The 15,557-nt window shown below is 41.0% G+C and overlaps 1 protein-coding gene across 5 annotated transcripts in view; it reads right to left on the bottom strand.

The window, feature by feature from the left end:
- tbc1d1 (TBC1 (tre-2/USP6, BUB2, cdc16) domain family, member 1) overlaps positions 1–14,307 on the bottom strand; it is a 40,244-nt gene extending 25,937 nt beyond the window's left edge. For 2 of the 5 annotated variants that reach the window (XM_062387610.1, XM_062387611.1), the window contains exons 1-2: positions 14,167–14,307; positions 12,684–13,320 (exon numbers count right to left, since the gene is read on the bottom strand). In XM_062387610.1, coding sequence (XP_062243594.1) covers positions 12,684–13,283 — 600 coding nt within the window. In that variant the 5' untranslated portion in view covers positions 13,284–13,320; positions 14,167–14,307. Of the gene's footprint in view, positions 1–8,787; positions 8,961–12,683; positions 13,321–14,166 lie in introns of those variants that run through there. The other 3 variants (XM_062387612.1, XM_062387614.1, XM_062387615.1) reach the window with 3 other exon arrangements.
- Positions 14,308–15,557: the final 1,250 nt, after the last annotated feature.

Below are 15,557 nucleotides of genomic sequence, written 5' to 3'. Positions count from 1 at the left end.
GCATGTTTTGACAAAGATTTGGATTGTGCAATCACATCAACAACGCGACAGTGATTGGAATGACAAAATACAAACAAGTTTTTTTATTCATGATAGCAGAATGATAATGGGTGCCGCCAGATCGTTCAAGCTAAGTGAGACTAGGATACATGCAATAAATAAGCAGGACACATTAGTAGAGAGGACCACAGCTCTGCCTTTATGTCCCGCCAAACGCTTTCTGTCAAAATAGCTGCTAGTTAGAAAAGGGGAAATGTCAAGTTGAAAAATTTGAATTAATTCAGAACAAACTCCTTTCATTCATAAACTGTTTCTTCAAATGCCATACAAATCTTATGTACTAAACTGTTGTTGTGTTACTTGGCTGTGAATATAGTTTATATAACAAAAATACAAATATATATAGGTCTTTTGTTTTTGCTGGACTGCTGTTGAGTGGACAGGCTAGAACAAATAATCCATAATTCTGTGCTCTAATTTTCATTCACAAAAAAAAAACAGTCCTTCCATGACTAACACAGGTTTTCCATGACCATTAAAGCAGTGTGCCAGTTTTAGACACAAACATACATTGGACTGAGAAATTGTAAAAGTGCTTAAAAAAAGGCTCGGACAAAAAGCAGTCAAGCTTAACCAAACCTTGAAGTTGCAAATCAAGCAACAAACTCTGATCAAAAATGTGCTTCAAATAGTCAGAGAGAAAGAAATGTGACTAAATACACAATTTACAATCCCAGTCAGCACTGACACGTTCCACTTGGTTTGATATGAGACATTAACCACAATCGTGTTATCTGCAACAAAATTTGTCTGAAAGGAATATGATAACAAGGACAAACAGAGCTCAATATAGCAGGGGTTTTGCCTGGTAAATAATAAATACTGCTACTGTGAAACCATCAGCAACACAGTGAAATAACATGGAATTCAGTTCACCACCAGTTTATTGTGTTCATCTATCTGTCGTTTTAGGGTCAATGGAGACCTGGAGCAAATCCGATCTGACAGTGGGTGAGAGGTTGGGTACATCCTGGCCAGGCCACTAATGTATTTCAGGGCCGACAAATAGAAACAAACAACCACTCGCACATACAGCCAATAGAGTCTCTAATTAACCTAACCCAATCTGCATGTCTTTCAACTGAGGAAGGAGGACAAATATTTTTGTTATAATGTCTTCATTGTCCTCTATGTAGCTCCTAAATGGAGAGTAAAAAAAGGAAAAAACACAAGAAGTTAGAAATTAGTCTTATTTGGAAGTTAGCATTAATGTTGGCCCATATTTATGGTATTATGAATAAGAAATAAAATAATTTGTTGCTCGTTGTTCCGGACGATAACGTTGCTATTAATACACTTAACAGCTGCACAAAACCACCACAACAAAAACAACATGAGTGACTGCAACACACTTTACGGTACACATGCTTCTACTATTGTGGTCCGAGTTTTCTGACCAGACAAAGGAACAAAAAGGAGGAAGCAGACCAGCAAAGCAGAAGCGGGGCTTGAGTCACACACCAGTGATGTCATTTATGTGGGATGCCTTAGCAGCTACTAAATATGCCTTCGCACTGGCACACTTCCATCCAGGTCCTGCTGTGTCTTGCCTCAGTATGAGGTGTGCTCACCTCTGCTCCTCATCAAAAAAACAAGTACTCCATTATCTGTAAGCTGCTCTGGATAAGTTTGTAAGGTAAGTGTTCAAGATGGCTTTGACTGATGAAATGACATCCACCTCAAACAGCTATAACATTGAAATGTTGCTTACATATAAATTAAGTGTTGACAACAAACCAATGATTTGACCTCTGTTCCAGTTAAGGTTTGTTAAAGTTATAGTGGTAATTAAGTGATGTCACCAATCTCAACATACCACCAGCAATAAAGCTACTGTTCATCACTGGAGGCCTCTTGCAACAGAGTCGTTCAGGTGATGGAATGTTTTCAAAACCTGCTCTGTCTGCTTCACATCAGTACAATTGTTTTGGAATTCTTTCAGTGGCATTATGTGGGGACATGACTCAACTCAACGAGATGTCAGTGCTGTGGGAGAAAATAAGCATTATTAAGCCTGAAACATGCTTCTGCGTTTTCACGGGCCCGTTAGCGCAAGAGCCCTTCTGGGTCCTTTACATGCTTATGTATCGCTTCTTACGTGCTTACGGGCGTCGCCCCATTTTTCTAAAATTTACGGCAAAGCTCCGCAAGCTCACTCAGCCCGCAAGGCTGTGATTGGTCTGCTCTACATCCCTTCTGGAGCTGCATTTCCGGTTTCATGCCCCATAATACAGGCAGAAACAACGGAATATTTTAAAAAAGAAGAAGAAGAATGTTGTTCGGTTGGAATCGTGAATACACTCTCTGCCATGGTTCACGTGTGTTTGTAATGGAGAACACGACTGGTAGAAGGTAAATAAACAGTCAACAACGATTGCCACACCCACAAAGAAGGCGTCTCTCAGGTCGCCTTCGACAAAAAGCATTACTCCGCCTAGTGTTCTGGCATGGAATTGCTTTGTAAGACGCGCAACGGTTGGGGAAGCATGAATGACAACGAGTCTTGCGCCACAGCGGCGTGAAAAGACGCAGACGCAGTCGCAGAAGCATGTTTCAGGCTTCAGTCATAAAGACTATTGAGGATTGGAGCAGTTTCAGGTATATACACACTTGTTTTGTGTTTGTTTCACTTGTTACTTTTATATGCAGATCCCGGAATATTTTCGTCAAGGAGGACCCATTGGAATGCCCCATTTATTTGTTGCACTTAACCAAACAAGAAGAAACACAGCCTCCCTCTTGTGGGATTTTAGATCGCATGTTGTCACTTTGAAATTAAAGCTGTGACATGTCCTGCTGTTCAGGCTCTTCCATTTACACACATTTACACAGTAATGGGACGACTGCCACCATGAAGGCAGAACAATGATCCCGTCCCAAACCTGGTTCATATATATACAGCAAGCGGCAGGTCAGGAATTTAACAAAAACTGCTCAAGTGCAGGCATGGAGGGAAATTAAAACCGTCTCTGCTTCGCTCTCATGTTCTCATGTGCAGCACCGGGTTGCCTATCAAATTCAAGATCTTACTGCCAGCCGGCAGCAGTGCCCCGCATATGCAGGTGGTAAGAGACAAGAGGAGAGCCTTCCTCTGGTCATCTGCACACCCTATGTAACGACCTCTGCAGCAGCTGAAGTTGTGTCAGTTTAGAGAAGAGCCGTTAACACAAAAAATGACAAAGTGGATTTGTTTCTCAACATTGGTTGCAAACTTTTGAAGAATCCGGAGCACTCGCTTTAGACTTCTTAATTTCTTTGACATTGGAAGGAGGTGAAGTTGTGCCAGAAACCCCTACTACAGTTAACATAACCTATTTAAAGGATAGGCAGACTTACAACAGTATGCCCTCTCTGAAAGCTTTCTAGGATTATTGTAAAAGCTTTTGTTCAAGGGAAATCCCAGTTGTTTTGTGACAAGACTGAGAAACCTGTGGTCGAGGGGGATGAGAAAAAACACAATAAACCATGCATTCCTTCTTATCCAGTTGGGCATGTAGCCTGGCTGCTAGGTCTGTCTGTCAGAACATGACCTACACTGCTCTGTTCTGCTTCAGGATTAAGCTACTGTGGATACATAAACAGATTCAACCTCTCATAAATGGAAAGACACTGGATATAAGGTCTTTAAATGTCAACAAAATGGAAAAGGTAAAGAGAGACTAAGAAACATAAGAAGAAATGAGAAAAACTTGCACTAATGCTGAGTTTCAACATGAATTTAAATAACAACTATTTGACCATTGGAAAATTTTGGTAAATTGTTGACACAAACAGATATTATCTCTGACTGACATATTTTCTTCAAGACATTATTCCAACCAGATATATGATCATCCAGGTGATTAATGAGATGTCATGACCCTGTTGAAACTGCAGGTTAAACAATGAGTAACACATACTTTCACTGAATAAAGTCTAATGTTGCTGACTGCATTACAATTATGCCAAAAATGGACATTTCCAATTTATTAATTTGTAATAACTTTGTGATTTAAGGCAGATAAACAGAAGACACTTGGTGATTCTACATGAATAATAACTTGTGCATTACACTGCACAACTCTCATGTCTTACGTGTTGCAGGAGGTAGATATTGTATTCATTAAACTAGTCAAAAATGATAAATTTAGCCCAAGATCATTTCCAAACTTAGCAGCAGAAAGACAACATGTTCTTTCTTTAAATACATCTGTTATTTAAAATGTCCCTCTCATTGGTCTTAAAGATGAGCTGAACATTAATCATTCACTGGCTTCTCTCACATGTCCTCAGCATCTATAGACACACTGTTTCTCACCCTCAAGCTTCTAGAGTCTACTTGCTTTTAATCATAGTGGCATGAGAGCGGAGTCTGCTATCTGTCCAGTAACAACAGACCTCTATGTGTTCAGCGTACCCCTCCTCCATCTACCCTTTCCTCTTCCTTCTGCTTTTTGACTTTCAGAAGCACTTGAACCGACTGATACTGTACAGTGACTCCCTGCTCACGCCTCTCCTCTCACTCCTTCACTCTCGTGTGTGTGTTTCTGGTGTTGAAGACAGAGAATTAGGAGGAGAAACACCATGAGGAGGAGAAGGATTGTTTTTTTCTTTCTGTCCTGGTCTAACCTTTTTTCTTGTCAGCAACCAGAACCCAGCTTCACTCCCTCTGCTTTGCTTGGCTCTGCTGCACCTTAACTTCTCAGCATGATGATGTTATCACTCTCCTCAATTTTCTCATACAAACACTCCCTATCCAAAATGCATTTTCACTGGAAATCCATTTCAGATTTACTCATCACACACATGCCTATTTAATATATATCATACCGAAAAATGTTCCCACTTCCTCATTTGAGAAAGGTAAACTTGAAAGCGATACATAGAAGAAACAGTCAATCAATCCATTAGATGATCAAGAGACAATTAACTATCACCAATTTGGATCAAATAATTAATAATTTGACTAGGTTGAATTTGAACATTGGCTGGTACTAGCTTCTTACATATGAAAAGCTTCATGTTTTTGAAATATGTTTGGGATTAGTACCGGTGGGCTGATCAAACATCAAATTGAATTCTCATAAATGTTCCCAATCTTTAGATATTTTACATTCATTTTACAATCTTGCAAATTAAAAGAAAATGCCCCAAAAAAATTCCTGGATCCACACCTAAATTCTATGGGCTCTTTTTTGGATCATATCCATCTTTCCACCAAGTTTCATAGAAATCCATTCAGCAAACCAAGAACAAATGGGCAGGGTCTAAAATATCCTCCTCATTATGTCATCATTCTTGGATTTCTTGTTCTAGTTCTTTCGCTTTATGTAACATCCCTTCCTACAACTTCCCTCCTTTTAAAGACTGCTGCTGGTACAAGGCTAAAAACATCTGATCTTGAGCTGAGGGTGCTAAGAGAGGATTTGCTCCTCAAAGAGCAGCTTTATTGCACAGAATCTTGCTCAGTGACACGTTTACATGAGGCTGATCTCAGACAGGAAGGCAGCTGGACACTGCCTTGGACTGTGATCCAGAGACTTGGCCTCTCACAGAGGAATAACACTGAACAAGCACAGCCTTTCTCACGAGGCCAGAATCACACAGAACTACTGTAATACTGAGCTCGAAAAGAAGGAAGTTACACAAGGATCCCCAGTAAACGAGAAGCTGCGATTCAGTCCAATACAAAAAATAAACTTTTCAGTGTTTGTCTAAGAGAGGAATAGGGTCAAAGGTGAGGATATTATATAAAGAGCATAGTCAGTTACCAGGAGCCAAAATATAGATGAATGTTCCTGAGACTTTAATACTCTCTAGCTTCATCTATTTTTCTCTACTGGCCCTCTAAGCTAACTGGTCTTCTGAGCTGTTTTTAAGGTTGACGGACTCTAAAGTCATGTGTCCAACATTTAGGGTTTTCCCCAAACAATGAGGAAAGCTAGTATGAAGAGACCAGACTCTGAGGCTCTACCCAAACAATGCAAATTTACAGATTTAACAACTTAAATGTAATTTTAACAGTTTTAAACAGGGCAACACCAACTACAGAGAAAATGACTTAAATTAATTAAATGTATTTCAAAACATACATTTCCCATGTATACACACTACTAGAGATACAAGGTAAAAAGAGGTGGAGAAATGCCACCGAACACCCACTGACATACCAGCCTTGGGAATCAACAGCTATGAGGAACCAACTAAGAATCCAGGTTCTGCACTTCCCATGGTCATGTGTCTAGGTCTTGTGCCTTGTGGACTGTAACCAGTGCTCAGCAAGTTCAAAGTTCAGGAGCTATGCATCACTGACAGAGGGTGAAGCACAAAAGAGAGAAGTGGGAAACTTTTGAAGGACTATGAAGCAGGAAGTGTAACTGAATGGCTGAAAATGGCAAACACATTGACATCGCCGCATATGGATTGAGCAGCCACTTCACAGCACAGAGACAATATGACAAACCCATTCACATGTGATAACAAGGACACTTAAGGGGCTTGTTGTGAAAGTGCAACGCTGAGTCAGAGCGAACTCTCGGTGAAGAATAAATTAGATCAGGAAGGCTCAGAGATAACCACAAGGCTCTCACCTCAGAGGACTGAGAGAGTCTGTGTTAGGAGTACAGCAGCTCTAACACTTACAGACAGGTGAGACAAGCAAAGTGAAGGACTGGCTTGTTTTTATTACAGTGTGGGTACTGTGTCACATGAATAGGGGAGTTAAGTCACATAAAAAAGAGGGAGTGGAAAAAGCATGTGAGACCAAGGGATTACAAGAAAAAGGGTACTGCTGAAAAATAAGGAAAGGAGGATTAAATATCCAAGCGGTTCAGTCTCCCACAGACGATTTAGGTGATCATTGACCCAAATCTCTAATCTAAGTTTGCCTGTTGTCCAAAATCGAATTGCTGCTGCCGCCTGTATTTTCCAGGCTGCGATGTACGGGAAAGGGGTTGTTTTATTAGAAAGGTGTAAAGTCAGCTCTTTAAACACAGCAGTCGGGAAATGACAGAGACTTTCTGTACATCAACAACTTCCATTCAAACCTAGTAAATAAGCTAACTGTTACAGTTTTTATCACAATCCAAAAAACAAGGAGAAAAAAAGCAAGAAGTGTAACTATCCTTGATATTCTGCTGTCTAAATTGTGACACTACAAGACAAGGCAAGAGAGAGCTTCTCTCAGACTTTGTGCCTGATACGGTATACATACATGACTAAACACCTCCTGTTCCTGGAGTGACATCTTGGGATAAGCACAATGACTCTGGAGGTGATATCGCCATGACTCACTTGCACACTCACTCACATACACCTACATTTGGCTTGTCTACACAGCTAAGCTAGGCAGACAGGATTTTTCCTGTAACCCAGCTTTCTACAAAGGGTTAGTAAAACGCTTCTTAACAGAACCACAAGCTCGAACAACGTCCAGTTGAAGAAAACAAGCCTGTTCTTTTACTTAACTGTTTCATTGTTTCAAAAACAAGGTCGAGCAACATCATGAGGTAGGAGGAAAAAGGAGGGATCCTCCCAGAGTGTGACACACTGTGTAGTTTCTCTGAAACATATGGGACTGAGCAAACTTGTCAGATGACTTTTCACCAATAAGTTCTCAAATCATTACTTAATCATTTAGATCAGTGACTCGTCAGTCAAATCGGACTTTACTTCATATAACATAACCAACAGCAGTGAAGCTTTGACAATATTTGTGACCCACTCATCCATACGCAATACTCTGCAATCAGTGATGATTCATTGATTGACAGAAAATAAGCTGGCAACTATTTTGCCAGTCGATTAATCAGTTTAAAGAAACTTTAAAAACAAAAATAACAAATATTTGCTGGTTCCATCTTCACAGACATGGGGATTTAATGATTTTGTCCATTGTATAACCTTGTAACCTGAATAGCTTTAATTTTACGATAAAGACTGTTGGATAAACAAAGCCAAAACATTTTGAGACAGGGTGTCAATCATTTTCATTCATCATTAATCATTTCAATCATGTTTCCAACAAAAAACGCCAAATATTCTCTGGTTTGCATTTCTCAAATGTCAAGACTGGCTGCTTTTCTTAAATCGTATCACCTAGTAAGTGTGAATCTATCAATACAAATAAAGTTAATATATCACATTGAGCTTTGGGCAAGTGTTAATGGCATTTTGTTGTAGTTTACCAACATGTTAATGGAGACAACAGTCAGCAGATCGATCAATAATATAAACAACCATCAGCTGCAGGAGTCAAAAGCCAAATGGACACGTTCTGCTTCATCCAATGTAAACACACTTTGATTCAAATCAAACGTGCCCCATGCAGAAGCCGAAAACAGGGCCCTGAATATTGACAATGAGCACTTGTTAGTCAGTTATGTTGTGTTGTGATGTGGGGACATCACAACACAACAGGTGGGGAGCACACAGCAGATCCACATGGTGAATAACTCTGTTACACCTGTGATTTACCTGGTCCAACACGCAGGTGAATGTGGCGTAAAGGCGAGAACGTACGTCAACTAATTTGCTTAATAAAAACAAAGTTTAATTACGGTGAAGGCGTCATTCGGCGTAAATATAGAGAAAAATACGTCACAGGACATGTTGCCTCTGCTCTGCTAACATTAACCACAACTTACTTATTTAACTTAGCTAACCGTAGCCTGAGCTAATTGGGCTAAAGTTGGCTAACTGCCCACTTAGCACGGAAACCCAACGGCAGAGCTCACACAAGAAACTTACGTCTCTCTGCTCCTGTTTGACATTGAACAATTTGAGCCGCTGGAGCCTCGCTTTCATCCCATCCGCCATAAACCTCACAGAGACACCACGGAGTCCGAGACGGAACTGGTCAGAGCCCGGGTCCTGACAGCGAGAGGCACTTCTTCTCTGTCATGACAGTGGAAAGTTGATTTCTGTCCCTGAAGCAAAACGTCAAGTTCGCCGCCCTGAAACGGAAGCACTCTTCGTTTGAACCTTTTCAAAGTAAAACGAACTCGTTCGCTTCATGCAGATTTTACTCGCTGTTTGGCGTTTATTGTGAGGGCAAATCTACGCACTTCCGTCTACATGTCGGCGAACTCTTGTTGGCTTGACGCAGCCTGGCTCCACCAATCAGAGGAGAGGCTGGTGTGGCAACAGTTCCTGTCCCGGGACACTCAAACTTCAACGTGAAGCTTATCTTCACTGGTGGGACTGAACAGCATCAACATTTCCTGTATTTCCTGTCATGGATTCCTCTGGGAAGCAGATGAAAGAGAGCTGGGAATGAACTTCCCCACCCTGAGGGTTTTATGTCCCAGTCCCGTGTGTTTCCACCTCCTGAGAGCAGAACCAATTCCACTTTATAATGGAGCCGCAGCATGTCAACGGCATGGCACATATAGACAAAAGTAATAATAAAACAGAAACGAAGAATTACATTAAGTCAGAACAGAATTTTATAAACATTAACTGTACTGTACTCATACTCCCTAAGTAACTGAAAAACAATAAAGTACTAGAACACACAGTAAAGTTCTATAAATAATAGAACAACTGATGCCATCAAAGTCTCACGTCTTCAAAATAATAATGAGAGAACTAATGTGAGACGTACCAGCAGCATTTTTGAAAATCTTTTATCACAAATGTAACTGGTGCAATTAAAGTGTGAATCAATTAATCAATCCAATTTATTCTGTTTTCTATATTTGTATTTAATTGTTAGCAAATTATTTTAATTGTCTAACCCACAGGTTTATCATATAGGATTCATTTAAATATTGAATAAACTTCTAATTAATATTTAATTAATAACTAATAATAAATACAACATTAAAATAACATAAGTAAGTACTCGTAAAAGTGATTGAATGGGCTTGTAAATGATCAGCAATGACAACAAAAGTTCACGTTTGACGACACCCAGTGGTTGCTGCTTCATACTGCAGGAGCAACAGGGGGAAAACCCACAGACCCTCTGAGACCGTTTCTGTCCCCTGACCCAGAAGGGGAAGTTCCTCTTTATCTCTGCTGTTCTGAAAATATGCACTACTGGGACATTAGCCTTTGTAGATTTTTTTTTTTATTACAAATAAAAAAATGTTGGGTGGGAAGACCTTTTCTTTTTAAGGCTTTCCTCTGTTTTTTACTTGTTCTTTAATACACACTTACATATCCTTATTAAATGTGTCAATTAAAGTAAAAAATTTGCTTGAAATGTTTCATAAAATATAAGGACCATTGTTGACATGATGCAGTCCCCAGCTTTGACTCCTATAGATGTCCACTTTACCCTAAAGAGAATCCCTTCAAAGCCTTTAAGGAAGCGAGAAGCAACGAACACTACTCTCAAAGTCAAAAACTCTAATCTCTCCATACAAATAGAGGATTATAAGAGCACGTCCACATGCACACATACATCTCAGAATTGGAACCCATTCTGCAGTCTCTGTTAGGTGGGACGGGGGTTCCTATCCTCCAGGCCACACTTTATAGTTGCCAACTGCATCTTTTCATCTACCTGCAACAAGCTTCACCAGGATGGCACTACTCACATGGAGGTGCCCTGACCCAGCAGAAGAAATCACAACAGCACTCTGCCACCACCTCTGAATTCAGCCTGTATTGGTGCAAATGCTCAACTTTCACTTTCAGAAATGTAATTTCATTATCACCTCCCCCACCTGAAAGTAACAATTATGCAGAGTGGGACTTAGTGGGTGTGTGGTGCAGTGTTTCCTGTAGAAAATGTTAAGAGATGTGATGGTGTGTGTGTGGTTTGGGTTGTGAGAAAACCGAGATACATCTAAATCCCCCTGTAGCTTGTTATTGGTTATACATGTTTGCTGTATAACACAAGAGGAACTTAAATTATTTGTACCTAACAATAAACTCATAAACTCAAGCAAGAGCAGCACTAACAACAGGTGGAGTATGATAAGGCCCACGGCGGTGCCTGGGGATTACACACATAATCAGCATGCGTGCAATAGTGTGTGTGTGAGTGTGTGTGTCTGCTCGTTGGAACCGAACTAGAGCGACAGGTGGTCAGACTGAGATCACCATCACAATTTTTGGAGGGGCTGAAAAAGAGTGCAAGATCAACACATACACAAAAACACACACACAAACACACAATCGCACTCACACAATCATATTATCAACCAAACAGGCACTGTGCCACAGGAAGGGGTTTCCGTGGTAACATGGCTCTGCATCCTGCTTGGTCGATATAACACAAACTCATTTGCTTTCAATCAAGAAAACTTACAGTCACACAAACACACAATCGGAACAAAAACCTACAAGCACACACACACACAAGAAAATTCCTGAACAAGCTTATGTTCAGATGCCATTATCTGTATTTGTGTGCAGTTACATCACATACAGTAAACGCAATGATACACACACACGCACACACACACACACACAGTTATAATTACATTATTCATGCTGGCTGTTCTTGTGTGTGAGGTCTACGCAGCTTTGTTATGCGAGTCCAGGCATGTGTGCATTTGATTCAGAGAAAGAAAAACAGATCCAGCTGAGGCTTGTTATAAAGTCTTCTGCTTTTCCCTGACTCATGTAATCTGTTTAATATCCTCCATCATGTCCAGCTCCCTGGCTTGGTCGGCTCTTTTGAGTCTGCGGTATGTTGGGCCTGGCATGCAATGAAGATGCTCTCAAATGTCACCAGCCCCATAACACCAGCTGCAGCTTTACAGTGCACACACACACACACACACACACACACACATACATACACACAAACAGGCTGCTGGCACAGGATGTGGAGGAGAGTTGAAAGGATTAGAGGTTAGCGCAAGGTATGTGACTCAGCAGACTGCGCCAGTGTGTTGTTTGTGGATTGGTTGTTGTTACTTTTGTTGTTGAATGGAGTTAAAGCCCAGTCTACATTAGCTGCTACAACACCGTGGCCACGTCCAGTGTCCGTTGGTGGGTTTGTCATGATGAATTCTGATAGGGCCAAACTAAAGAGCTCCGGCAGCTGTTTATCAGTAAGCATGAGGAGAAGATTGTTGCAGGGCTGAGTCATGTTACTCTAATCGTTATTTACTTACAGTATAAATGGTGTTGGTGTGTTTATGTTTGATGTGTGTTCTCACTTAATTTTGAAATTAGAGGTAACATTTTGTCTGTTAGAAAAAACAATGGAAAAGCACTGAACAGATTACCACAAAACTCCAGGGATTGTTTTACTTTCTTACTGTGAGATAGAGATAGTTGTGTATTTATTTATTGGATCACAGATGACTTTCTCTCTTTGCAGCTCTTTTAATTTTAAGCGAGTTTTTGCTGGTGTTCAAGATTCTTTTATCGCTGACAAATCCTTAAAATTGGTTTATATGTCACAAAATGTAGAGTGATGGTTCGGTCTGGAGCACACAGATATATTTAGAGCCTTCTTTACAATGCTCAACTGTTTAAAAATAAATACTCATCTCTACAGACCTGACCTAGATGGTTCCTGTCTACTGAAGCATCGTCTGAGTTAAGATTTGGTCGATATGTGGAGATTCTTCCACACTTATAATGTGAAAGACTGTTGTTGATGTGATTGTATTTTTGATTGAGTTACCCCTTAATATCATAAGTATAATCTCAATTTTTACCCACATTCACACGCCTACCTTGGTCTTGTCCTGGCACTGGAAGACGTAGCAGGCACAGTTCGGAGTCATTCGGACCAGGCAGCCAAAGCTGCTGGGCTCCTGGCTGTTGTGGATTAGTTTAGTGACCTGGTGAGGTTGACACTCAAACAGCAACGTGTGTGTGAGAGGATCCCAGACGACTCCCTCTCCCAGAATGGACATGCATCGCAGCCATGATGCTGAGACACTCAGAGAAACCTTCTGATGGGAGGTAGAAGAGTCCAGCTGTCCATCTGCAGGCCCTGCACACTGAATCCCCGTGCCCAGCTCCTTCCCTGCAGGCCGAGACCTGCTGATCTCAGCCACCACCCAGGGGAGCATGGCCATGGTCGTGAGGTGGTGGACCGGCCGAGAACCAATCAATGTCAGTTTGTATTGTATCTCCTCCTCTTCCTCCCCCTCTTCCTCCACCTTTGCGGTCCTCTCTGCAACTATCTGAGGACAGCGTGTAGAGGTGAGACGTGAAAAGGATGGACAGGACTGGCGGTTTGGGGTTAGATTTGGACGGGGTTCCTCAGAGATCCCCAACCTACACCGCTTATCTCTTCTGGGCTTCACTTCAAAGTAGAGTCCTTCCATGATTGAAGCCAGAGGAAGCTGATTGCCTCCACTTCAGCTGCAAAGACACCAGTTACAGCACGGAGACATTTGAAGGAAATGTTAGTTTACAGAAGCAAAACATAACAAAGAAAATGTTTATTATTGCTGCAAGTATGTTCCACTTTGTCATTCGTGTAACAACAGGGAAGTGTCCCCTGAGAGTTATGGTCGTCAGAGGGTCATTTAAAGGGTATATGACCAAATGACCACCTGGTGTTGTTTACCAAACTAGACCACTGCCATATAAGCTGTCAGTCTCAAGGACACACACATACACACATAACATGTAGAGTTAGGGTGATCACATTTGGAGACTGGTGTGTAAGACAGTGATGAGAGAGAGAGGAGCAGCTGACCTCTCCTGCCCTACATTGGCAACAGACTCACATTAGACAGTGGTGTGGCAATAAGGTTGGTATGTGAAATCAATGGAGAACATGCAATTACCTCTAGACATTAATATAGGGACGAGAAGAAAATATCTAATTAAACACCAAAATCTCTACAAAACCAGAACTCTTACGAACACACACTACTGATTAATAAACCCAAAACGAACGGCTGCTCACGCACAGGTCGTGTGTGACCTTGTAGAGAAAACCCTCCACTTTTAACAGCTGGGACAGTACAGGAAACATACTGGTTGTTGTTCTGCACCATAACACTGAACATGGAAATGAAAGCTGCATCGTATTGCCTATGGGTGCAGCCCCCAAATACCATATTTCACACGTAATCATCATTTTACGCACGGAACGAGTTATTTTTACGCACGAGGTTGCGCCAACAGCAGAGTGCGTAATGCGAGCTAGATAGGTATTTGAGGAAAGTCAGTATTATTAGTTGACTGCAGTCGCCTTACCTGTTCACCGTCCTTCCCGTTGCGTGAAGTGCTCGACAAAGGGTTGTAATGTTTGTCAGAGCAACTCAGAGACAGAGAGAGGGAGCTCCACTCAGCCACAGCTCTCTACACTTTGAGTTAAATATAGAAGACGACGCCGACACAACCTTCCTCCTCTCCTCTCTGTGCTCAGATGGAGCATGACAAGTGCATGCTGCCTGCACGCGCTGCAGGAGGATGCAGGGCTGTGTGTGTGTGTGTGTGTGTGTGTGTTTGTGTATGTGTGTGAGAGAGAGAAGGAGAGAATGAGAGAGGGTGAAAATATCTTTCCACGCGTGTGTGGACAACTGTTGTGGAGACATTTATGCTTGGGACCGGGGGAAGTTTTTTATGAAATTTAAAGGCAAAATTTGCTACTCTTTTATTATGACACTGATAATTTGCTCATAAGAAAAATTATTTTTAGAAAGTCATTGTTCATGGTGACCCCCACTGTCTGAATGTCAAGTTTCGGTGATTTTACTGAAGAATTATGATTTTACTTCTTCATTGTGGCACTCGTAACTTGCTCATGTTAAAAAAGTTAAGAGTTTACTGTAGATTGTTTGGCTACTTTTTCATTATGGCATTCAAAACTTGCTTTTTATTAAATATTATAAAAACAATCCTTGAGAGGTGACATAGGTAATTCCCTCACACACGTTCATAGTGACCCCCACTATCTGTATGATACGTTTCAGATGATCTTAGTATAGAATCATTATGGCACTCATAACTTGCTCATATTCATTTTTTTTTTAAAGAGAAAACCCTTAAAAGATTCTTCACCTCACTCTTGTTCATGGTGACCTCCATTGCGTGGAACTCAAATCAACTGTTAATAATGATGTCTGCCTGTACCGTATGACCACAAACAGACACGCATCATTTTTCAGAGTGCGGCTGAGGTGACCGGGTTTTCACAAACGAAGAAGAATGTCCAATATGTCAATAATCTTATATCCCCATCTTCACATCTGCACCCACATACACAGTTAGAAACCAATTTTTATTGACTGTAACTGTAACAGTGGAACAGTATTTTAGAATTCTGTATATACGAGGAAAAGTGAGGTGCAGGTTAGTCAACATCATTGAAATAATGGTGGTTAGTGGTTGTATACTTCACTTGGTGTGGATGCAACAACTGCTCATATAAAGTAATACGATTTGATAAATGAATACTCAGAATCTCTCCTTCCTTATAATCAAAACTTAAGAAGTTCAGTGTGTAGACTTCAGTGACATCTAGTGGTGAAGTTTCATGTTGCAGCTGAACACCCCTCACTTCATCCATCCTCCCCTCACAAACATAGAAGAGAACCTGAGGTGGCCTTCAGCTGTCATAAAAACTCAAACGGTGTTTGGTTTGT

The sequence above is a fragment of the Platichthys flesus genome, chromosome 5 (assembly GCF_949316205.1).
Source record: "Platichthys flesus chromosome 5, fPlaFle2.1, whole genome shotgun sequence".
Classification (NCBI taxonomy): domain Eukaryota; kingdom Metazoa; phylum Chordata; class Actinopteri; order Pleuronectiformes; family Pleuronectidae; genus Platichthys; species Platichthys flesus.
This window is presented reverse-complemented; position numbering and strand designations above follow the sequence as displayed.